The sequence below is a fragment of the Balearica regulorum genome, chromosome Z, assembly GCF_011004875.1.
Source record: "Balearica regulorum gibbericeps isolate bBalReg1 chromosome Z, bBalReg1.pri, whole genome shotgun sequence".
NCBI lineage: Eukaryota > Metazoa > Chordata > Aves > Gruiformes > Gruidae > Balearica > Balearica regulorum.
In genome coordinates, this window is record NC_046220.1 from 9,939,046 (window position 1) to 9,965,786 (window position 26,741).

At 40.9% G+C, this 26,741-nt stretch overlaps 1 protein-coding gene across 2 annotated transcripts in view; it reads left to right on the forward strand.

Moving 5' to 3' along the window:
• GRIN3A (glutamate ionotropic receptor NMDA type subunit 3A) overlaps positions 1-26,741 on the forward strand; it is a 76,307-nt gene that overhangs the window by 18,069 nt on the left and 31,497 nt on the right. For both annotated transcript variants that reach the window (XM_075740682.1, XM_075740683.1), the window contains exons 2-3: positions 12,443-13,047; positions 18,531-19,578. In XM_075740682.1, the coding sequence (XP_075596797.1) occupies positions 12,443-13,047; positions 18,531-19,578 (1,653 nt within the window). The remainder of the gene's footprint in view (positions 1-12,442; positions 13,048-18,530; positions 19,579-26,741) is intronic.

The following is a 26,741-nucleotide window of genomic DNA, read 5'->3' on the forward strand; positions in this document are numbered from 1 at the left end:
CAGGGATTTCAAAACAGATTGCTGAGCTTCTATATTCGACAGCCAGCCAGGGCCCCTTCATCCTCCTCCTCCTCCTTCTCCTCCTCCTCCTCCTCCTCCTCCTCCTCCTCTCTCTGTGTGCCTTGGTAACAGGCTCTGCGCAGTCACACACTTTTGTGGGTAGTTGCTATATGCTTTATTGGAAACTCAAATGCTTCTGCTTTTGGGGGTGGGGATTACAGGATCATGCCTTCTTCTGTGTTTTGCATGCCCAGAAAAGCAATTTGCAAACACAGCCACAAAACTTCTAAATTGTACAGTTGTCTTTTGGGATTTGGTTTTGGTTATATTTTTCTTTAATGACAATGAATTATTTCAAGATTGAGAAGAAAAATAGGGAGCAGTGATTAAAAAAATTACACTGAATATAAGTCACTAGGTTTTGCTGCATTTTCAAAAGTCAGATTCTTATCTTTTATTGAAAGATAGTAACTCTGCAGCCAAGAAGCTAACAAACATCACACCTCCTAGTTTATTTATTTTTTCCTCCTGCAGTAACTGATGATGTTGAGCGGCACTTATCCTTGAAGTATTTCTTAGGCAAACAACTGCCTCCTGCTGAGGAAAGTAGCTTCACTGCATGGCATAATTAGTGAAAGGTGCCCAGCAAGGCAAGGATGCCTGTGCAGGATGAGACCCTCCTATCCCAGCTGGTGGGGCACCATCAAGGACTTTGGGTGGGCAGCAAGCGGCATTTCACAGACTCTCAGGGTGGCATGTCCCAGTGGCCTGTCCCTTCTGTGAGCTCCCTGCCCCACTACATGCAGGGTGTATTTGTTTTTAAAAGAGATGTTTGATTTATTTTTTTTTCCCCTACTCACCCCCTGCCCTGAGAACCAATTGTAACTCTTCTTTCTAATTTCCCATCTTTCTAATTAAATCCTTGGTGTATTAAATAAGAAACCTCAAGTGGAGATGTTTAAATGCTGTTCCTGATTTTAAGCCAAGCAAGTACACACAAGAATTCACCTTAGAGCCATGATTTAAATGTCTAGCCTCAGAAAGATGAACTAGTAACTTAATCTACCTTGGCCTTATTTAATAGAGTTAAGAGATCAGTCTTTGCAAGCTTAATTCTCAGCTTTCTTTTCATACGAAAAATCGATGTAGAGCAAAATGCACCTGTAGGTAAAATTAATTCTGTGAAACATGCCCAGAGCAAGGCCCAGCAGAAGAGGATGTGATGAGGCTTTCTGAGGAATGGGACACAGGTCAGAATTAATTTCTCCCACTGTATTTTGCCACATGCAGCTATCATGTCCATGACTGCTCCGTGCATAACTGCATGCAGCACAACCCGTGGGCATTTCTTTGACTGGCAGGGACCCAGAGAGATGAAGAGGCTAATTTGGTCGCTGGTCATTGAACTTACGGAGCAGAACCAGTGCCCTGCAAGGAGCGCGGGGAGTCCCACAGCAGCCAGGGCTGTCCCTGCGTGCCACATCCTGAACGTTGTTTTACAGCATCGGCTCAGGACGAACAGGGAAGGTTTCTTTGTTGGATTGCCTCTTCCTTCCACATTTGTCTACCCGATCGAATGACCTAGTTTCACTCTGCTGAGCTGCGAACACCAGATAGGGTCGCACAGCCTGTTGGTAGGTACATAATCATTTGTAAAAATAATGAGACGCAGGGGCACAGCTTCTGAGGGTATGGGGAATGCAAATGCTCAGGCAGAGTTGAAGGCACTTTCAAGCTATGCTGGAATTGGACTGCTGAGTGAAAACAGTGCTCCAGATTTTATCCCTTGCTGCAGGTGTTAATGGTGAATAAAATCTAATTGGATTAAATACTGTATGGGTACACCGGGTGTGTATCAGAAAGGACAATAGCTGCTTTTGTAAAATGGGATCAAACTTCTTTTACCTACATAATATGAATCAGTCTTCTCCATACCCTCTCTCCTTAAATTCTACATTTTCTTCCAGAATTAAGTTCTTTTTGTTCAGCCAGAATTTTGTTCATGCCTAAAAAGGTAGGTAATACAGAAAGCGTACTCATAACCTGTTGTGCTTGTGAAAAAGTAGCATTTTCTAGTGATACACTGCAACATGTGCATCTTGCTGACAGGAAAGTGGGTGCTGCTGTAACAGGGCAAGGATGGGAATGCCGTTGCAAGAGCCCTTTATGCTGAGGAGCCTGGCAGGGGTGACATGCCAAAGAGCCCAATGTGGAGCAATGCTTGGCAATGGGCATTGTAATTGGTTGCCAAATTCTCTGTCAACTCTTGCACTGTGTTAATGGTAGTTCTCAGGAGTGAGACATCAGAGCAAACACCACGTGCAATGAACATGAGCTTTAGAAACGCGTTCTATATGTGAAGCCAAGAATTTATTGTTAGTCTGAATTCCTAGCAGTCTAAGCACAGTAGTATTATTGGTCCCAATGATGCTAACACTTATAAGAAAGTTATCCAAGTACTACAGCTCATTCTCAGTAGTGATACGGTTCAAATTGTCATACACATACTTCCTGTATCTCTTTTCTCAGGTGTTGGGCTCACCCTTCCATGCACCTCTGGGTCCCAATGTCAGCATCACAAATCTTTAGAGAGACAGATCAAGTGTGTGTGTGTTTTCAGGTGGTGAGGCTTGTTAGTGGCAAGTTGTCTGTGTCCCAAGATCTCTAAAGGGAGGAATATTATGTTGATAGCAGGAGTTTCTTCCTCCTATGGGTTTTGGTCCCTTTTATATGTTTGCTAATACTGTCTGCATGTCTGCTGTATTTGCTTGCCCATTCCTCATTTGTCTGCAGTTCCACCATATATCCACATTTGCAGTATCTGGTACATATTACATTTTGGATACTTTTTCTTTTGTTCTCCCTAACCCAAGTTTTACTCCGCTACCAAAGGGCAATCTCCTAGTGACCAGTAGCTGACCATCGGTGAGTTGTGACATTTAGCCCTGGCACCTCTGGTGTCGTCCTGTGCTTGCAGTGTTAAGGCTTGTGCTGTCATCTTGTGATAGTGCTTTCTGGGGATCCTTGATACAACCCTGTTTGTTTTTTTCAGCAGCCTTTGAACTATGATTTCTTGATAATCCAAGTAACATTTTATTACTGCAGCCTGATCATACCTATATCCTTAATCTAGGGTTGTTAGTAATCACTTTAAGATTGTAATAAGAGTTCTTCCATTAGTAGACACACAAACAGAGTGCTCTGGTAGCTACTTATATAATTTTCTTCAAGTTAAAACAACACCACTGGTGTGTTATCAGAATTTATTTTCAACAGGGTCTTCCTGCATCGCACCTCAGATGTTAGGAGGGTGAGGACAAAGGAGACAGGTGTCAGCAAGCCTAAAGTGCATGCACTGTCTGCTCCCAGGTGCTGCCACAGTTTTGGCTCTGCTCCTATCAAAAGGTGAATTGCTACCTGCCCTAATGAACCAAAAACTGAGGGAAAAAAACCTTCCCCTGTGTACTACCAGAATAACACTGTGGTGGGTTGACCCTGGCTGAGGGCCAGGTGCCCACCAGAGCCGCTCTATCACTGCCCTCATTCGCTAGACAGGGGAGAAAAAGTATAACGAAAAGCTTGTGGGTCGAGATAAGGACAGGGAGAGATCATTCTCTAATTATCGTCACAAGCAAGACAGACTGAAGTTAGAAAAGAGATTCATCTAATTTATTACTAAGTAAAACAGGAGGAATGAGAAATAAAACCAAATCTTAAAACACCTCCCCCCACCCCTCCCATCTTCCCGGGCTCAACTTCACTCCCGGCTTCAACCTCCGCCCCCCACAGCGGCACAGGGGGACGGGGAGTGGGGGTTACGGTCAGTTCATCACGCAGTGTTTCTGCCGCTTCTTCATCCTCAGGGGGAGGACTCCTCTCATCGTTCCCCTGCTCCAGCATGGGGTCCCTCTCACGGGAGACAGTCCTTCACGACCTTCTCCAACGTGAGTCTCTCCCATGGGCTGCAGTTCTTCACGAACGGCTCCAGTGTGGGTCTCTTCCATGGGGTGCAGACCTTCAGGAACAGACTGCTCCCGCGTGGGTCCCCCACGGGGTCACAAGTCCTGTCAGCAAACCTGCTCTGGCGTGGGCTCCTCTCTCCATAGATCCACAGGTCCTGCCAGGAGCCTGCTCCAGCGTGGGCTTCCCACGGGGTCACAGCCTCCTTCAGGTGCCTCCACCTGCTCCGGCGTGGGGTCCTCCACGGGCTGCAGGTGGAATCTCTACACCCCCTCATCCTTCCTCCATGGGCTGCAGGGGGACAGCCTGCCTCACCATGGTCTTCACCACGGGCTGCAGGGGAATCTCTGCTCTGGCACCTGGAGCACCTCCTTGCCCTCCTTCTGCACTGACCTTGGTGTCTGCAGAGTTTCTTACATCTTCTCACTCCTCTCTCTGGCTGCAAAAGCGCTCTCTAACTGGTTTTTCCCTTCTTAAATATGTTATCACAGAGGCGCTGATTGGCTTGGCCTTGGCCAGCAGCAGGTCCGTCTTGGAGCCGGCTGGCATTGGCTCTATCAGACACAGGGGAAGCTTCTAGCAGCTTCTCACAGAAGCCACCCCTGTAGTCCCCCCCGCTACCAAAACCTTGCCATGCAAAACCAACACAAACATACATGGGAAAACTCAGACTGCTTGTTTTGGAGTCGCTTTAAAACAGAGCTGTTCTGACTGATGGCCAGGATGTGAAAAGCACCAATGTTTGTGAGGTGCTTCTAAACAGAAAAGCACACTACAGTCTGCTGAAGAGCTTTCAGTTAATTGAATGCCACATCTCCTTAAGGGAAGAATTAAATTCTGCTAAATGCTGTTTTCCAATCATTCAAGCTTACAGTGCCATTCAGAAGAACCCTGAAAAGTTATACTTCTGTGGAACAGCCACTGTCTTTTGCATCCTTTACAAGTGTGGGACAACCTGTAATGGGGTAGCTAGAGGATGAATGCCCAATGAGAAATCCTGCTCACAAACATGACAGTCTAGATGCGGCCAGCTGTAAGGAAATGTGTTACTGGGAAATGGCATTAGAAACAAAGCCTGGGGTAGAGCTAGCCAAAGTCTCCTTGCTCTATCTGGCAGGTGCTGACTTACTTGTGACAACCTGATTCCATAACAGTGTTGAGCTTCTAGAAAATAATACCATGCAGTAACAATTTGTCCATTGTGGCTAATATTCACACTTCATACCTCCTGGCATCTTTTATCCAAACATTTGCAAGGGCTTTGCAGATGTCAATTACAATCCTGTAGCACTTGGGAGCAAGAGTCACAGACATAGGCCACCTCTGTCTTCCATTTGAAGTGTACCACGGAGCAGAGGTGGTACACCTCTAGAGTTTTGCATTGCCATTTTAGTGATGCAGGAAAGCCTATCATGGAGAATTAATGCAGGTCCCCCTGATCTATTTGTATTAGCAACCATCTGTCTTTTTTTAAGTATAATGACAAATTTTAGGGAAGGAAAAACTATTTTGGTTCTTGGCATCTGTATGAAATATTCTTTATCAAACTTTAAATCATAGTCTCATAGAATATCAAGTTGGGAGGGACTTCAAGGATCGTCTGGTCCAACCTTTCTTGACAAAAGCTCCATCTAGACCAGATGGCCAGGCACCCCATCCAGGTGAATCTTAAAAGTGTCCAATGTTGGGGAATCCACCACTTCCCTGGGGAGATTATTCCAATTATTCTCATTGTGGAAAATGTTCCTCTAGAGTCCAATCGGAATGTCCCCAGGAGTAACTTGCACCCATTACCCCTAGTCTTTTCCAGGTGACTCCTTGTAAAAAGGGAGTCTCCATCTTCTTTGTAGCCACCCTTTAAGTCCTGAAACATGGTGATAAGGTCACCCCTAAGCCTTCTTTTCTCAAGGCTGAACAAACCCAGTTCTCTCAGCCTTTCCTCACATGGCAAACTTCCCATCCTTTGATCATCTTTGTGGTCCTTCTCTGGACCCCCTCCAACCTGTCCACATCTTTTTTGTATAGTGGGGACCAAAGCTGAACACAGTATTCCAGGTGTGACCTGACAAGCACCATGGATTTTCTTTTTTTCTCCTGCAGCGAAGAACACCTTGAAGTTTTTGAAGTAGTTTTACTTCATATGAAGAAAAATAATGGTTCTTACTTTCCAAGAACAGCTGAAAGTTCGTATTTTATATTGCCTTTTGACCTTGTAGAGAGCTATACATATTCAGATCAGTATGGAGTATTTGTACGTAGGCATTAGAGATGCTAAGCAACCTCATGTCATGACTGTCTGGTCTAATGAGAGAAATCATTTTCAGGACAAACTAAGTCAAGACTTAAATTAATCTAACTCTTGTGGTTTTGTGGTTTTTAAAATCAACAGTCAGTGCCTTGTTAGGATCTGCTTATAAGTGTGGCCTGGATGGATGCCAGGCTTCTTTTGCTGCAGGAATCAGGACAGCTCTGGTAGTCTCAGCTAGCTTTTCTCTCTCAGAAGCTTTTAAACCGTCTGCAAAAAAAACCTTTTAGTGTGGGGACCTACCCTGTTTCAAATTACAGTCCTGGTCAAATAGGTGTGTTTGTGGAGACAGATGCACAAAAAAGAGGAATTCATGAAGTCATCCTCCTCTTTTTGGGTCAAAGCATATTTTCTTCCCCAAAGAACTAAAAGACAGGTTGTTCTCCTGTCTAAGTAGCAGAAGAAACATAAGACTGGTATTTTTAATCATACTGATGATGCTGCTTAAACAGGTGCTTAATTGTTTTGCTGGATGAAGGTCTAGAAGCTGAATCCAGTGCTTGCTGATGTCCATGACAAGGTGTTGGGGATTTAACTGGGACCAGGAGAGAGCCCAGGAGCAGCACAACACCTGGGCCCAGCTCCCAGTGCTCTTCACCAGGGAGCGGAGGGATGCGTGCCTGCTCTGCGCACTGCTTGTATCTCTCCGTAAGCTGCAGAATGAACTTTTGAGAAGAAAACCTGGACGCTTCACCCTCTGCTGTGGGAACTCACAGGTGCATGGCCTCTTGGCCACGGTCTCCCCCGTGGACAGAGCAGGTTTCTCACTGTAGCCTGGAGGTGGACATGCTGGAGCACACTTTTTCTCTTTGGCTGCTGGCCGGACCATGCGGTGACTGGGATGCAGGACAGTGGACAGCTCAGTGGCTCGTGGGGCAGGGTGGCAGGACCTCTCCATCCAAAGTCCTTCCCGTGCTCTGTCAGCTGACAACACAACATCCTCCTTGAAGCATTGCAGTTTCAGCAGCAAGGCAGATATTAAAAAAAATAAAATAACATTTCATTGCATCTTTTTTCATGGCACGAAAGGAAGAAGCAATAGGTGTGCCTGTTGCCTTTAGGGAACTGGGTTTTAAGCATAAATTTTTTAATTTCAACCATGGAAGAAAGAGCTTCCCAGTTTTTGAAGCTGCGGCATCAGCTTGCTGACAGCTGCCATTTAGCTCTGTTTGTAAAGCTGTGAGTCCCCACAGTTGCACTGTAAGCCAGAAGGCTTTTTTTTTTTTCCTTCAGTGGAGCTTTCTCTGATATAATTCTATAGCCTGTTTCTCTTTTGTGTTTCTTATTGTAAATACGTATTTGAGCACTGCCTTTGCCCCCGAGAGGCAGAGGGGAATAATATTTTCTGTGTATTATTTACTTTTACGCAGTTATCAAAAGAATATTCATATACCTGCTTTTAACTCTGCTAATGAAGCTATCATAATGTCAAATAAAATGTCACCATGACCATGCCTAATTAGCATTACAAGTTTGGTTGAAGAGATAAATGGCCAGATCCTTCAGGGTGAAAGTCAGTCCAGCTCCAGGCATTCGTGCTCACAAGACTTTACGATGGGTCTGCAGACTACTGAAATGGAGGCTTGAAAAATACTGCATTAATGAAATGCAAATCATGTTTCAGTTGTTAAATGAACCTGCTATATCTCAGGTGTCTCAGGCAATGAAACTGTAAAACTGCTCTGGTTGGGATGCGAAAAGGAAATAAGTAGTTACAGCCTCTGCTGATGTACATGAGCGAAACACATCGGGCCATGTAAAGCTTAATATTCCGTGAATGGCTTGGTCCAAAGCCCACTGAAAGTGGAAAGGCTGTTGGTAGCTGATCTGAAGGTGATTAGTCAGAAATTAAGGATCCTAGGCCTGTTCTTTACCCAGTAAAAACTGAAGTCAGTTGATCATGGCTGGTTTATAAAACAAGCTAATGATGTGCAATAAAAAATTAAGCTCTCACAGACATAGAAAATGTTTTTGCTTGTAACGCTATGTAAATGCAAACACATTATTAAAAACATCACAACATTATGCAAGTGAGTTTTAATTCTCTGTGTAATTTGAAGAAAAAGTCATATGTAAGTCATATCATCTTTAATGACAGCTTAAAGTAAAATTTAAACAAAGTAATTGAATATCCATATGTGCTTTAATTGACAGTTTAACTGAAACAGTCAAACTTTACTAATTTCTGAAGTGAGGTAATGAAAGAGTTTGCCTAAGATCTTTAATAAGGATGGATGGGCACAGTTCAACACACTGATACTATCTCATAAATATTCTGTTCCATGATAAGTACAACGTTATACACATCTAAACTATCATTGAAGTTGTCGAAAGCCTTTGCTATGAAAGTATGCAGTCTCAGTGATTGCTACTGAATGACTGAATAAACAATTTTTGGAAGTTCCTCATTAAAAAGCAGTAATTATTTTAAAGAACAACAAATCAAAAAAAAATATGTAAAAGCATTAAGAAAAAAGGCTGTATACTGATTCAGGACCTATATATTTAACTGCATCCTACAAATGACAAATAAACCTTTCAAAATAAAATTAAGGTATTAAATCCAAACATCTCCAAATATCTCTGCATCCTTTCCTAAAAGAACAGATCGGAACAGAACAGAACAGAATAAGGTGGGACAAGACAGGACAGGACTAGAATAGACTAGACTAGAATAATATTTTCAGTTGGAAGGACCTACAGTGATCACCTAGTCCAACTGCCTGACTCCTTCAGGGCTGACCAAAAGTTAAAGTATGTGGTTAAGGCCATTCTCCAGATGCCTCTTGAACACTGACAGGTATGTAAAACCAGTAAAGTCAACCAGCCACCGACTAGATGAGGCCAGAGAGAGTTCTTGGTTGAGCAGTGAAGCACTGTGGGCCATCAAGGATCCCCTTCATGAGTCCTAGTACAAAACAAGCATTAATTACTGTTCCTCCCGAACATCTACAGAGGTGTTTGCATGGTGGGCTGATAATTAACTGAAAGTTAAGCAGAAGACAAAAGCCTGGAGACTGAATTTTATGTATATTATTGTATTGGAAAATTTCTGAAGACAAGTTTGCAGTCCCAATACACTTAATAAAGAAAAGAGACTGTTTTTCAGGGCTGAACGTTTATGTTTCAAGCACATTAACAGGGAATTTAGCAAGTAATAAATCACAGTGGTGTTAAGTGCTCACGTAGATGCACCTGTGGGCTTTTAAAACTGACAGCTGAAGCACAGATGGTTTCACACCATCACACAAGAAATACTTTTAAATGCAGGCTTAGTCTATGCCAGGTTATCCCAAATTCTTCTCCATTCAGTGAAGGAGCAGTGTCTCAAGACAAGAACAGTCTGTTGGACCACATTGACACGTCCAAGTGTGTTGCACAAAATGACCAATGCTAGAGCTCCTGAGGACTAAGCCTGTAGCTGCAGTGCTCTAGAAGAGTCCAGCCCTGCAGCTGAGAATGCCAAGACAGATGGAAATTGCCTTCACCTGCACTGCTGAGTAAAATTATGTCTAGATTTCTGGCCCTGAGGCAGAGTTTCACTTTCTGTGGACTATGTGTGCTTGGTGCTATGTTTACTCTGGGCCCACTGTAATGCCCAGTGACCCTAAGGTATAACTTTTACCTTTTCTGTATCTTTATCAGTTTAAAGTTTTTTTAATACTGGAAGAATTGTGCTGTGGACAAGCAGAATCAGTCTTCCATATGTGAAACTGTGCATATGCACTGGGTTTATCATGAGGACATAGAGGTCTTCAAAGATCTAAACCTGCTGGGTAAAATCGAGAGCCAGTCTTATCCATACTGCCTACTGGGAGTGATCCCCAAAATGTGGTAGAACCCAAACTGCCAGTGCATGGTATGAGAACGCTAATTGACTTGTGCCAAAACCAGACCAGACTGAGCAGTACAAATGCTCAAGTTTTTGTTTCCTGGGGCTGTTTTATTGAACAGTATGGACACAGCTGTTATTGCCAACTTCTATCGCTCATCAGCACATGGTTGTTTTTCTGTATCCAGTAGATTTATTTTTTTTGTATACCTGGGCCTATACCATAATAGCTATAGTACTATGCTTGGGATGTTGTGCTTCTGAATGTACTGAAGACATTTGCTCTTCTTCATACAGGTATGGTCAGGTTGTGTGATATCATTTATATATGCAAAATGGTCTATGTATACTGAATAACTCATTTCTTCTTTGACACTCAAAGTAACAAAGCCAATACACTTGCAAAGTTTTGCTGATTGGAGGCAGATCATCGTGTAAAAAGTCTTCATACTTTTACTTGATCTTGAAAAGAGAGGACACAAGAAACATCCTTTCAACTCCCATCTGTTTGCAGTGAAATACAAACTGGAGTTAATTTACCTGATCATCTCATAACCTCAGAAAAAAAAGGTTGTAGATACTCAGTTTGCAGAGACTAATTTATTCAAATCAGCTTCCCAAACCCAGATATTATGCACAATGCTTTTTTTTTTTCTTCTTCCCCTGAACTAATCATATATTTTAATTAGTGGGCAATGTTTTCCAGCATTCACAGAGTCTGCACAGCCTAGCTTCTTGTGTGTTGAGTAGCTTGTCCTTTATCAAAGAGTCAATCCTCTTGTGTCTTATTGGCAGTACATGATGTGCATTCATTGTGGACAGTGATCTATTTAATTAGCTGACTCATGTGTCTGTGTTAAAAAGGCCACAGGTACCAAAACACAGAGATAACAAAAAAGGCTGAGAGCATCTTCAATTGCAGTATTCTCTTTATCAAGCTCTGAATTTAAATGATCTGCTCTGGAAAACAGATGATGAGTTCATATAGCTAGAAATTAACACAATGAAAGCTTGCTGCTTATAAATGGTTTTCAGCTCTTCAGTTTTTTTTCCTCATTCCAGCCCTTAAATCTGCATCAGAGAACCCAGGGTTTTATTTTAGCAAAACTAGTGCAAATTGAGTGATTATCGTATTATTTGAAATTCAGAATGACATTTCTAAGATCCATACAAACTGGAGTCTATAATGAATAGTAAAATACTATTAAAAATCAAAATGATAGCATTTTATGCCAACTTTAAACATGGTAAAGGTTTGATCCCTCTTACATATAACACATGTTAACTACTGAAAAGATAAGAGAATGAAAAACAGACCTTAAGAGCTTAGTAACTTAATGGATACAAAGATAAAATTCAGGTACCTGTGTAGGAAAGATATAGTTTGAGGGGGCCTGAATACAGACAAGCATTGACATAAAGTCACAACAAAGATCTCACATACCAAAAGATGCACTGAAACAGGCATCATAACTCACATTTTTTGAACAGTGTCGTGGCTGGAACCAAATGCCCATGTAAAGTAAAATAATTTTTGTAGCAAAGCTACACTGAAGACTAAGTTCTCAGCTGAACCCAAAAGTTGGAACAGTACTTAATATGTTAGCTGAAGGCCTGACAGAAACATTTTGGTAGAGCAGAGAATTATTTCATAGCAAAATCCCAGAAATTGCTTGGATTTTTTTTTTCTTCTTCTTTATTAAATCTGGAGATTAAATTTAGCTTTATTTTTGGGGCCAGGGAAGGAGGAAAAATAAAAGTAAGGGAAAAGTATTTGTGGATCACATCCTTCTTCCTTTTCTGGAAAAGATAAAGCCAAGGGCAATGATGTTGGGAAATGTAACAGGTTAAGTTCTGTTATGTCATCAATGACGTGGTAAAAATGAATATGGAATGCTTATTTATTGAATATTTTCCAGCTCAGAAATCACAGTCTGCATTATCTTAGCTTCTTGTGTGTTCAGTAACTTGTTCTTTACCAAAGAATCAATCTTCTCATGTTTTATTGGCAGTGCATGATATGCATTGATTGTAGACTGTGATCTGTTTAATTAGGTTACTCATGTGTCTCTGTAAAAAAAAAGTACAAATAGAATTAAGTAAATACAAACTATTGGAAACAGACTCATTAATGACTACTGAAGTTGACTCAAACTCTAGCAGAGGAAGCCCATGAATCACAGTCCATTTAAGCTGGGTGGGTGTAAGTTTCCCTATTTCTCACACAGTTCTCTTCCTTGACAGGTGATTACTTGGAACTAAATGAGTGAATAAAAGTTAAGCAAACTCATTAATTCTGGGTCCAGCATATTTCTGATCAGTATCCTTCATGTTTTTAACTACAGAATCCCCTTCACCTGCAGATGAGTTTAGAAAACTCACTGAGTTCTGATGCTGATGTCACTTTCTCGATCCTTGCAATGAACAACTGGTATAATTTCAGCCTGATGCTATGCCAGGAGGAGTGGAACATCACAGATTTTCTCTTCCTCACGCAACAGAGCTCCAAGTTCCACCTGGGATCCATTATAAACATCACAGCAAACCTCACTTCAACCAGTGACCTTCTGAACTACTTACAATTTTACCTGGAGAGCATCAAAGACACAACGTCTACCATGGTGATGTTTGGATGCGACATGGAAAAGACACGGAGGATTTTTGAAATAACCACCCAGTTTGGTGTGATGCCTCCAGAACTTCACTGGATTATTGGGGATTCACAGAATGTGGAAGAACTGAAGACAGAAGGTTTGCCACTTGGTCTCATCGCTCATGGCAAGACAACACAGTCAGTCTTTGAGCATTACGTACAGGATGCAATGGAGCTGGTAGCAAGAGCTGTAGCAGCTGCCACCATGATTCAACCTGAACTAGCTCTTATTCCAAGTACTATGAATTGCATGGACACAGATGAAAGGAATATCACTTCAGGACAGTATTTGTCAAAGTAAGTTTTTCCTTTTTTTTTTTTTCTTTATAGCTAATATTTGTGGTATACAAGAAAAAATAGTTTTCCTCCCCCCCTCCTCACCATTCTCAGTGGCTTAGCTATCATGCTGTTAACGTTTCCTAATACACACATTTTTTTCAGGATTTCCTCCTGCTTCATTACTTTGGGGCAAATAATGAAACTTAAACTTAGCCACAGAGGGAGATTAAGCCAGTTGCAGAAGAAGGCATTGTTCTACTGAAGTGGAGATCACATAGTAAACATAGGCTAGGTTAAACTATACTCCAAAAGTATCTTGTATTTATGTTTATGCCTGTAAGAGGGAAAAATCAGGGCTAGGGTCAAATCCTCTGAGGTTCTGAGATACCTAAGAGAATAGAAAACACAATAAAAATATTTGTGCTACCTAACCAACCAGGGAGTATAAAAGCAGATGTGTAGCCCTTGCTAGTATGCTTCCATGGAAAAGAAACAAAAAAGAGTCACCTTGACCACCTCAGAGGCCACTGCTGCTGGTGAGAGCACTCAAAACTACAAAGTTCTCTCTCTGTTGCTTGGTGCGGAAGGCTCCTCTTTCAGCTTCTGCTGAAACTATTCCTGTAGACCACTACACGTGACTATACTGAAGTTATTCCTGAAACCACTTGGGAATTCATGTCTAGAAATATTCTGGTTTTTAACATATGAGAGGAAAAATTGCATGGTTCCATTTGAAAACAAACAAAAAGGTCCATGCTAGGTATGTGAATTCATCAGCTGGGTTACATCCAGTGACTGTTGCATGTTTTTCCCCCATTACACCTGGTTTTCAGCCTACAGATTTTGTTGGATGGATAAAAGTTCTTGAAGCATCTGAGGTATCTTCACAGTAATGTGGTAACAGCACTGCTCAAAACAACCATTTGAGATCCAAAGAGTTTCTTAGTCAGCACTTGTCCATCTTAGGGGCCAAAATACCCTGTTTCCAAAGAGTGAAAAAAGGCTTCGGAATAAATCCTTCACTGGCTTGCACTATCCCCACTGACCTGTGCTACTACTTTTGTCTCATTATTCTGGCTATTTTAACTAGATCATAGCTAAGTAAAAGTAAAACTCAGAAAGATGCTTCTTAAAGTAACAAATATTTGAGGACAGTAGTTTTATGAACAGACTTTTTGAGGGTTAAGGAAGGGACAAAGAAATAGGAAAGCAAAATTAAAGCTCTTAAATGTATTCCTGCAAAATATTTCTTCATCATTGCTTTCTACAGAAAGCTATTAGCTCTCATGAACAGTGACTGCTGTAGAGCTTTTGTTATTTTATTATTTTGGGACACAATATGCAATTTCACATCTATGAGATTTCTTGTTCCTTCATCTCAGTAAAGATACTGTGGAAAAGAAAAAAGGATCATATGCTTATCCTGTATTTCCCTAGGCATCTATTTATGGATCCTGTTACAGGCAAAATTACAGGTTAGATAAACCCTTGCCCTGAATCACTGCAGCTGTTTTTGTAGTGTATAAGTGAGACAGTTACCTGATGGCCAATACTGATGCATTTGAGTTAACAGCATAATTATTAACTCTGAGCAGTACCAATAATATCTAGGGCGTGGAGAACCGATGGGTGGCTTAACTGTGACTGACCTCATCCATTGCACGAATGCTTTTAGGCAAGTGGTGTGCCTCCAGAGATGAAACTTGTATCTGGTGCTTAATCGAGTGTTTACTAATGTGGGCATTTTTCTGTCTAAATGAACCCATCTGTCTTGATATGTAGCCCTGGAGCTGCGGTGGGCAGGAATGGAGAAGGGACAGTGGCACAGAACTTTGCCTCCCTTACCTGCAGCGTCTAGTTCAACAGCAGTCCCCCAAGCCGCCACAGCTGAGCTTTCATTACCAACACTGCTCTCATACGTTGGCCATGCAGACATTTAAATGCCACCCAGGAGCAGTATAATGATTGTGAACAAGACCAAGATCTGGTCCATGGCAAAGCATGCTTTCAGCTATATGGATATGGATATAGATGTACAAACCCCTGAAGATTATACTGTTGTAAGTCTCCATCCTTCATTCCTCGTACAATGAGATTGATTCCCTGATCTATTCCTTCCTGCTCATGGGAGCATCCTTGTTGATGGAGCAAGGCATTAAAATTTCAAAATCTCATTTTGTCTTATAGCTTTAATTAGTCTTACAGTTTTAACTAGTCTTACAGCTTTAACTCTGCTTCTTGGGTAATTTCACCAGCCTGCTATTTGCTTGCCCATTTTAGTTCTTGCCTCCAGTAAACTTTCCAAGAAAGATGTGGAATGACCAAGCCATCAAGCTTGAAAGAAAATGAAAACATTTAATTAAATCATTCTGAAATGTACTACAAAGATATCACTGATGCAGTATGGTAGTACTGCTAAAGCTGTAATGAGCAATTCTTACAACAAAGCACATGAAAAACAAATAAAGCTGAATTGAGCAAATGACATGCTTTGGACTCATTGGTCAAACTGAAGAGATGCTAGTAAAATTTTGATACAGCTATCACAGCCAGTCAGTGTGATCATCAGCTCACACATATTGACGTAACATCAAGGAAATTCGTTCAGCTGTCAGACTTGAGGATCTGGCCCTTCATCTGAAATTTGTACACATTATCTTTCCGTGCCAATCTGTCAGTAGCCCTACTGAAAAGATATTGCTCAGATTTTGCCAGTGTGTCTATGCAATACTCAGCACATGTAATTCCCAGAGATTCACACTAGAGATTACTGGCTTAAGTAATGCAGTCAAATCCTCTTATGTACTTCCTAAAGTTATTGAGTAAGGCAGTTTTTCCGTGAAGTCCCTGGTATGAGTTTCACTAGAGCTGCGTACAGTGTATGCAAATGATTAGCAGCCATAGCCACTCGTGTATAAAACAAAGTGTCGTTAAAATGTATCTCCGACAGGGTTCCCCTCATTTATTTTGATTAATGTCCTGTCACTACCAAAAATATAGAACATGCAAATCAGCTGCAAAAGTAAGCCACTAACTCCATGAGGTAGCAAAGTTATACATTTAAATGCTGATAAATCTCTCAGGTAACAACTTCTAACACAATTCAACCACAGGACAGGTACAGAGGGCTCGATTCACCCTCATGGGCACACTTATTTCTACAGTGAAAGTCAGAGAACACAGTGCATAAATTCCACTGTTCTCATTCTACCTGCAGAAAATAAATCTAAGGCATTATTCCGTAGTTTCATCTACTCCCAAAGCACCTGGTCTGCAGCATTCTGATATCCAAGTTGTGCTGTAGTAGCAACATGGGGCCAAATTCATCAGAACATTGCTAGCATATTCCATCTGAGGACTTGTCTCCCTCAATTTTGGCATTTTGTGAACTGTTAATACTATTTTCAACACTTAAAACATTCTTTTAAAATTTTGAACATACAGACCCATCTACACATGCCATGGTTTTACGGTTATCGCCATAGCGATGGCTTCAGCATATGAGCCCAGCAAGACTTGTAAAGAAGAAGTTGTGCAATTTTTTACAAAGACTGAGGAGAAGAGATAAAAAACAGATAAGTTTATGGGCACATAAACCTTTGTTTAGGGCTTAAGATTGCCCTGCCCTATAAAGTTAGTCTTGGTAGTGTTTACATACACAAACATGCAAGTACACCATCAAATATGAAACATGAGGTAGGAGGAAAGGACTAGTCAAACAGTGTCAGACACCACTGATTAATGAAGTTACAGTATCATTTAGCTAACACTAGACTAAGTGGTAAAGGATATTAAAAATGAGAACCATGTTTATGTATCTCTTATATGCATTTATAAACACCTATGTGCCTTTTGAAGTATAATTTTCAGGCCCAATCAATTGCTTTTGACAGTATTGGCTGTATCATCTTTCTCCAAACTCAACCTACTCAAAATAGACTGCATGAGAACAATTTTGAAGTTGTCTCAGAGAAGGCTGTCACACACACAACCACACTCAAACTATATTATTTAGTTTTCCAAATTTACCCTTTGCTGAGGGCAAAAACTTATCTGATCTTGAGACATATACAGTCCAGTGTTTCAACTGCTGAAACTCCATCAAAAGCTGTCAAAACAAAGGGTAGAGTCTGGGCAGAAGTATGCATGCACACACACTTGCTGTGGATTTATCCTTTTCAAATCAATTTAAGGTTATTTTTTATCCACTCTAACTATTGATAAACAATTAGCACTACTTAAAGTTTATGTCTTGCTTATTGAGGTTGGAATGGCAGCTATAGCCTTTATACTTCTTTCAATACTTGCTTTCATCCAATTTCCAGAACTAATGTGAGGTGTTATATTCTACTATGACAGCTAAATAGTCTGTCTTCTGAATACCTCTTAGTGGAAAATATGTGCCTAACTTACCTTACACCACATTAGCAGCAATTTAACTGAGTTGTTTTCAATACAATCACCATACCAAGACTTACATAGTCTTAGTAAAGTCCCTCTACAGCCTCTGCAAAATGTATAGCAGCTTTCTTATTAACAGAGTGCAGTTCAGCTGGTCATGGTGTTTACATTAAATAGGATTTTCTCCTTACAACACTTATTTCCTGCTCAGTTCCCTGCTCCTTTATCTGTGTCATTTTAGCTTCTTTGATAATGACTTACCAGGGAGGACAACTACTAGTAAATGTTGCCAGCCAATACAAAGGAAGTTCTTAACTTTATTGTGAATATATGGGATAGTAAAAGCCCAAAAATCTCAATGCAAAATGTGCAGTGCAAAAGTGGCACACTTCATGAGATCTGCTACAATGTCAAAATTTCACTTTTAAGAACATTACTTTTGCAGACACTTTAATAAACCTTTTTTTTGGGGGGGGAAGAATTAAAACTGACTCCTCTAGGGCAACCAGCTTTCACTGAGTCCCCTTCTTCACTCTGAAGTGGCTAACAGTGATTTACCAATGCTAAATTTGCATTTTTGAATCTGGATTGGTTCACTTCAGAGTGCTTGAAAGCTGTTGACAGCACTTCAGTAGCCTCTCTTATGTAAGCTAGATCTTACTGAGATTATAGGATTTTTCTTGGAAGGACATTAATACATAATTTCCACTCTTCCATTTTTGTACATAATTTTATCTAGGAAACTGACTACAGATCTGGTGAGTTCAGCTTAGAAATAATCTATGTTTCATTAATTTATGAGGCACAGGTAACTGAAAAAATTGGTGTTCTCTCACTCATTTTTTCTAATAAGTAAAAAAGAGTATCTTTCCTGAAGAGTTTTCATTTGCATTAGATAAGATACATAGGAGAGCATTCCCAAGTACTTTAATCATAAATTAAGTGGCTTGTTTGTTGTGCCATAGGAAAGATATTAATGATCCAGGTGTTCAACATCCCCAGTCTATTCTCTTAAATGTAAATTCATGGTGCCTGCATATGCTTTAGCATGATGACTTCACTTGTCTGCTTATGATTACTCTGCTTTCTCCCACCAACAGGTTTTTAGCCAATACAACTTTTGATGGTCTCAGTGGCCACATTAAGGTGAAAGGCTCCTCCATTGTCAGCTCAGAAAACAACTTCTTCATCTGGAATCTGCAGCACGACCCAGTTGGGAACCCAATGTGGACTCGTCTGGGGAGCTGGCAAGAAGGAAAGATAATAATGGACTATGGGATATGGCCAGAACAGGCCCAGAGACATAAAAATCACATGCAACATCCCACCCGGCTGCACCTCAGAGTGGTAACTCTCATTGAGCATCCATTTGTCTTTACAAGAGATGTAGATGATGAAGGTCTTTGCCCAGCAGGGCAGCTGTGCCTGGATCCTTTGACCAATGATTCAGCCGTGCTGGATAACCTGTTTGAAACCCTTCAAGGAGGGAATGACACTGTTCCCATTGAGCTGAAGAAGTGCTGCTATGGCTACTGCATTGACCTACTGGAGAAGCTAGCTGAGGATATGAATTTTGATTTTGACTTGTACATTGTTGGTGATGGCAAATACGGAGCCTGGAAGAATGGCCACTGGACAGGGCTGGTGGGAGACCTTCTTGCTGGCACAGCTCACATGGCAGTGACATCATTTAGCATTAATACTGCCCGCAGCCAAGTGATTGATTTCACAAGCCCTTTCTTTTCAACCAGCTTGGGGATCTTGGTGAGAACCAAAGACACAGCAGCTCCTATTGGAGCCTTTATGTGGCCACTTCACTGGACAATGTGGCTGGGGATATTTGTTGCTCTCCACATCACAGCTATATTCCTCACCTTATATGAGTGGAAAAGTCCTTTTGGGATGACCCCCAAAGGAAGGAATAGGAACAAAGTCTTCTCTTTCTCCTCTGCCCTGAACGTCTGCTATGCGATCTTGTTTGGAAGAACAGCTGCCATCAAACCCCCCAAGTGCTGGACTGGAAGGTTTTTAATGAATCTCTGGGCTATTTTCTGTCTGTTTTGTTTGTCCACATATACAGCCAACCTAGCTGCTGTCATGGTGGGAGAGAAGATCTATGAAGAGCTTTCTGGAATACATGACCCAAAGGTAAATTTGTCTATTGTTATTAACCCTGCTTCTTCTTCTTCCCATAATTTGCTGCATAATTTGTGGTTTCTAATAAAATCAGAAACTGCAAAACAGCAGTTGCACTTCAATTAGTTACCACCTGATGGCACTTCAACAGGAAAGTTCAGTGAGAGGGGATCTTAAAACATCCATTGAAGGGTTGGGGTGGGATTTCAAAGGTTAAGGGTGAGGAGGAAGGTGAAATATTGTGGTGTTGCCCACTGCAGAGAAGAAAAGTGGCTTCTACATGCAGATTAAGGGTTTGATTTCAGTTCTGAAGTCCCTTTGGCTGTAATTGATTGATTAGATGATTTGAGTAATCCTGAGATCTGCTTGGAAAAAACAACCACAAAGCATGAAGAAAAAAACACTGATGTTCTAGGTAGGATTTTGCAAGTATTTCATAGGCCATAATTGTACTTACAAAGGCGTTACTGGCAAAATTCCCCACAAATGCTAAATCAAATGCAGTAGAACAGAAATCTTTTGAAAAATCTTGCCTTTTGCATCAAAACAGTGGAATTCACTTTACAAGTAGTCAAACACTTGATTTGCAATGTAGTTTCTGCTGGGGAACTGTCATGGGAGTAGATGAATTATGTTGTAGACAATCCATCTGCAAATAGCTCGGACTTCCTAGTACTTTGTGGTAAGGCAAGGAAAAATGTAGAAGCAGGAGTGCCGCCACCCACTCTCTCCCCAACTCCCAAGGCAGGATGAAGGGATCTTCAGTTGCCACTAAGTAATGATCATGAAAACATTTGTGCACAAAGGTTTGTAGAGGGAGTACATGGCTGCAGCTGTCACAAGAGCAGGCATCCTTTTCACCTTACAGTCACTGCAGGGGACAGGGTGAAACCATCCACCAATTTGTCTCAGGTGACTGAACTGATACGACATTGTGCCACAGGAAAAAGTCATTGTAAGAACTCAAGAACTGAACATTTATTTTGCTTTCATAACTTGTGTAAATAAAGATTACTTATGTCCCTCCAGACAGCAAAGGCCAAGCTCCATCTGTTATGTTAGTAAAATCTTGCATTCAGACTAATGACCATACAGTTTTGACGTTGTGAGTATGACTTCTGATTCACTTCCTCCAACCTTATCCTGATTGTTTCTACCAAAAAGATTTTAAACAAAGAAAAATACTTTTTATGGTTGGCCCGAGGCATTCTAAAATTGATTTATGGCTTAAAGCAAATTGGTACTAATAATCTGCCCTTCCCCTTCCAGAAAAAAATGTCACAAATACTACATAAATAACTTCATCAATTTAAGCTGCAGAAGTCCAGGAATCATGTATTTGTTTTATTCAAAGCATTCTAAATAAGCGAATGAGAGCTTTGGACTGAATTTCCTCAGCTCCAAGCATCTTTGTTGCAGTCATTGTGGGGTAAGCCATAATATTAGCTTGAAAATGAGGTTGGTCCTCTACTTTTTGCACGGGCATCACCTAATCCATCAAATCACATCAGATTACATCCTATTTTTCTGCATCATTATTGTGACTGCACACGGAGTTCCTAAGACAGGTGTTGGGAAATTTCTGCAATTGCAAGAAAATGAGATTATTCTAAAGCTGCGCTGTAAAGCTTGGCTGTTGAGTTACAAAATTGAGTGCAGAGTATTGAAGCCTATCAGGTGCTGCAAACACAAGTGTTAGTCCCGAACAGAAACATTGATGACTCATGGTTAATAACTTCAGTGATCCCATTGAATCACTGGCATTAATGGCCTTTCCTAGACAGGCACTTCCCTGCTTCATGGACTAGATCTAAGCTTCTGAGTAGTTACTAGTTTCCAATGTGGAATTAAGACAAGGCAGATTTTATGGAAGAGGATTGCCTGCCATTACATGAACTACAAAATAGTTTCATATATTTCATTCATGCATTTGCCTCCAAAGTCTTAGTCTGTAAAAGTAGTCATAATAGCAAATGTACTGTTTTAAACCTTTTCTTACGCAAAGCCTGAGCAGTGCCCATTCAAAGTTCTCTCTAAGACTTAAAGCTTAGGTTTAGGAAATGTTTAGGGCACAACAATTGCAGAGGTACATGCACCACTTTTTAGTTAGTTACTTAAAGCATTTTTTACGTGATTTAAAGATTTTATGGGGTGTTTTTCCAGATCTGCTTACCTCTTTTCTTTCAGTGGTGCGGACTCATTTCAAAAAGAAGACAGTAGGATGCAGAAATAATCTTTTAATATTTTAGTATACTTTTAAACATTCTCCTGCTGCTCTCGGGATACATATGCCCTTGTACTGTGCTTTTTAAATGTATTTAAAAAACAAAGCCCAAAATAGAGGAGCAACATTCTTGAGGTGATGTAAGCCATATCATTTCTTCAGGCTGGCAGCCACAAACAGCAAATCCCATCTGAGACTGCAAACAGTCAGAGGGACGGCAAGTTGGGAAAAATTGAAAGGTTTTTTTCAAGATTAGAAACCTGATGTCTAAAGTCAGTATTGCCAGGAATATCTATTCTCTTTTCTGGTTAAAAAAAGAAAAGATTAGATATTGCCTCAATAAATAACATCTGCCTTTCTACAAAAATCCATGTTACAACAGTGATGTTTAATTGACAAAGTGGTACAGTGTTTTAGCAGTTGCTCATTGCAGCTCAGCAAGGGAAGCATGGTCCTCCCATATTGTTGAAGTCTCAAAGGTACAACATTTTCATCAGAAATCAAAAGAAAATGAGTTGTGGAACAACCACTAATCACCAGGTAAAGTGGAATACAGAATTAGAGATACCTCAGTTGGATCTTTAAATGCACTAATGATGTAGAAGTAGAAGTAAGGGAATATCATCCTGCTGCTGAAAGTGAGGCGAGACAAACCAGAGCAGAAGGCAAGCAATGGGAGGCAGGAGAATTAAGTTCCTGGAATATGTCTTGAGTTTTGGAAACTTAGTATGTCTTTTCCATGTAAGAATCTTAACAAGGGTGGGTGGCTAAAGCCAAACATCTGGAGTGTCCATTAAAGCTCGCTGTTCCCTTTGCTAGGTCACATTTCAGGTGACTTCTTATGGTAGGAGCTATAACGTAGCCAGTAAGTTGCAGAAATACTACAGCAACGTCCTGCCACCCTAAAATCTCACTCTTCTAAGACAATGGGCAATTTTGGGCCACAGCTGCCCTGTCTCCCTTATTTTCTAATCTTAGACATTTTAGACCATCATGTCCTGCCAGTGGAAACTGACAGACACAGCTTTTGGGGAAGAAACTGACTTGAACATGTTCAGTCTGCTATTTGAGCACGAGAGGATATGTGCCATTTACACAGATGAAAGATGCAGCAGTGTCCTGATTCCTGCTTAGGAAGCTCTCTCAGTACACAGCAAAGAAGTTTAAAAGCTTGTTTGCAGATAGAAGAGATAAAGACGGATGAAAAACATTGTATTTGGATCATTTTATACTGCTTTTATCCCTTCTCTCATCTGAATCCCAGAGTCTTATTCCACTTTTTCTCCTAGTGTCACATCTTTGGATGCACAAATAATTACAACATTCTTCTTTGTCAGAGTGCTTGGCAGACCAGGTACACTGTTATATGAGTTGACTACAAGGTCAGTTACTCAGCTTACAGGCATGAAAACCAGCAGCCTGCCTTTGAGTTGGTCTGATCATTTGTCCTACCTACCTGTAATGGCCTGGAAAGAGATGGCTTGATTCCTGACATCTCCCAAACCTGCTTATCACCTTGTTTATTGTATAGTTCCCTACTCCCTTGGTGATGACATCATACTCAGTTGGAAAAGCCACCACCCAATGCACATTTTCACAGTAGCAAGACTAGGTTGCAATAGGTAACTCCTTAAAACAGAGCTGGTTCTAGAGGAGCACGTAGGTATGCAGATGGGGACATTTAAGTCTGGGACAGCTGGCCACTGTCCTCTTTGTCCTGGTTGACAGGGGATGATTGCATAGCAGATCTACAGCAGCAAGCTGAGTACACAACCTCATGGGCACAGGCTGGACAGAGAACAGGCACATTGATAAGTAAGGGGCTCTGGGTACAAAAAGGAGAAGATGCTGCCATTCTGCTTCTGAAGCATGCATCTTTATGGCTGATGTCTCTTTTAGCCGGCCTTGTGACAAATCCAGATATTTATGTGTCAGTTTCCAGTATGGTTTCCATAAAGCGGTACTAGCTGCATGTGGGTAAGCTAGGTCCCAGTGCCCACACGCAGGGAAAAGAAGAAATTATCTGTCAGTACATAGCAATATCAGTACATTCCTTTGCCCAGCAAGCCTGCAAGTAAGCCCCAGACACAGTAAAACTCTTCATTATCAAATTCAAAAATAGGGTCTTTTATTACAGGATCTCCCCAGGGAGCGGGTGGCAAGGGGACTTGAAGCAGGGACTTTGCTTTCAGGCTTCTAATGCAAGACACACGTTGGAGATGGACCATGAAGTCAGGAGTGTGTTGAGTAGTTCAGATTATGTGAGGCAAAATAATTGTCGAAGCCCAGAGGACAGAAGAAACATTTCAAACATGCCAAGAAGAAAGCATGCAACAGGAGAAGCTGAGGAACTGGACAGATTTTCCATAAGGAGGTCCGATGCCTTGCCTTTCTTTCTGCTAGAAGTGTCATTCTTTCAACAATATAATGAGCTTTTCAGATGCTATCTGACCATTGCCACTTCTGTGACAGCTGTCAGCTTTTCTTTGCCATCTTTAGGATACATTTAAGTAGCTATGCCTGTTAATTTACTGTGGTTATATTTTTACTTCTCTGGATTATTTCATCCTCAAAACACTCTTTGACAATGGCAAAGTTCCTTTCCACATTGTATTTTGACAGAAAATATCAAACCTATTGAGATTCATTTACAAAAAAGGGCTAGACTTGTGAATCCCACCATCAGCAATTTCATTGTGTTATCTCACCTAACTTTACATGTCTGCAGTGGAGACATTACGTATGATTTACTCAGTCTAATATGCTTTTACTATTAGTTCGGAGACGTAGGCATATTGGGCTGCTGTTGAAGACACATCGGAGCGAGATCACGCAAATCATTCCCCAAAAGCGCCTGGTTCTCTCCGTCATGCATGATGGTGTACTAGCATGGCCAGCATGGACGTCGCAAAACATCATAGATGCCCCAAGAAATACACTGCAGACCTCTACAATCACTCTGACGAGCTCCACCCAGCAAGTCCCTTCAACAGCCTTAGTGCACTTTGGGATAGTCCTCAGAAATACACGCTTCTTTTCCAATCCATTGTCTGAACACTTGCTGTTATGAGCTGTCGATCTTTTTATTACAAAAGTAAGCACTTTGAGTAATCCAGACAAGATATTTCTGAGATTCTGTTACTCGGGTATTCAATATGTACAATCACCCAGATTTTTGTTTCTAGATTTAAATTATGAAATGTAAGGGTGCGAGCTCTCATTTCTGATTTATGAAAATCTCAGTTAATTTAGATGCCTTATGGCCATTATTGTACCAGTTAACACCCTCCATTACATGTATTAAAACAGTCCAGAAATACCAACTGGCAAATAACTACAGATGAGGTTTAGCAATACCAAACCATAAAAAAGGAGAGCTCCAGCCACTTTATAGGCCTTTTTCATTGTTAGAGGCACGATTCAAATACCCCTGCATTTAATGATATTTTCCCTCAAGCTCAGCAAGCTTTAGAATGAGGCCATAACTGTTTTGTGTTTATTGATAAATTTTCCTCCTGAAAAAAAGGAAGCCTTTTAGGAATTACACTGGAGAAAATGCTCTTAAAGACTGCCATGGTCTTTCACTGCAGCAGCCTAAGATGAATCACTATAAGGAGTGCCACTTGTGCTGCTATGTATTAAATATATAATGAAATAGCATGTATTTAAATGTGCATTAAATGCATTACTTTTTATAGCAAAAAAACAAGCAACCAACTAGTGGAGTTAACAGAAATCTTATTGCTCCTATGGGGTTTAGTATCTGTACAAGATTGCAGGATTCTTTTCTTTTTACAATTAAAAGAAGTTGGCTGCAAAATGTATACAGCATACATTTCTGTCATTGGACACAGAAAGGTCATGACTCACAGCATCACAGCCTGTTAATTAATAAATGGTGCTCTTCTGAGTATTAAGGAGTCAGTGGAGGATTTGAACTCAGGAGGACTTTAAGTGTCACACAGACCAAAGGGAAAAAATCTCAGACAAAGGAGAAATTACCAAACTCCATTCAGAATAAAGAACAGGCTTTGCAAAGCAATCTCATACAAGAATGAAAGACACCTGTAATTTATGGAGGTGAAATCTTGGCTTCTTTAGCTTCCCCATCACCTCATTAAAGCTTTCTTGCGAAGTTACAGCTTTGGAGGCTCAGATTATGTCTGGTTCGGATTTTTATCATTCTGATATCTAGTTTATCAGATAATGCACTGCACTGTTCTCCAAATCAAGTTTCCTTTCCCATTGAGATCTGCTTTCTATGCCTTCTTGCTAACAATTATCCTTTCGGTATCTTTACATATTAACCCCTACTGCCTCAGGTCTTCACCAATGTAGAATGCCTTGTACTGTTACTTACTGTCTTGACCACTTTTTACCTCACCATGCTAATTGTTTGGTCCAAGGAATGGGGTAGGGGTGGAAGAGACGAAGTCCTGCTGTCTTAATTCCATGTGATGTAGGTCATGAAGGTTGTTCTTTCAGCACCAGAAGGAATTAACATGTTTTATCTGTCTTCATGTCAGTTTCTCACTCTCAAGCTGTGGTATACCTATATGTGATGTTGTTTAAAAAAAAAAAAGAAAGCCCACCACCAGAAACAGCAACTGTACCATAGATGGCACTCAGACCCTTGCAAGAAATAATGCAAGCAGAGAAATATGAGGATAAGACGTTCCTGAAGTAACTGGCAAAGAGGAGCAGAGAACAGAGAAGGTTGATCTTGTCACCTGGCAGATGGAAGATCATCGTACAGCTGACTTAGCAGCATTGAGGATATTTATGATTGTTCACAAAAGTCACAGCCATTGTGATCTATAAGCAGAGACCTGGATACTAGCCTGGCTCACCTTCCCAGTGATAGAAGTCCTCAGTCAGCTCCCGCACTAATCTCCTGGAATTCAGGGATGACAAGGGGTCAAGCTCTCTAGAAAAAAAGTAGTTTTCATTG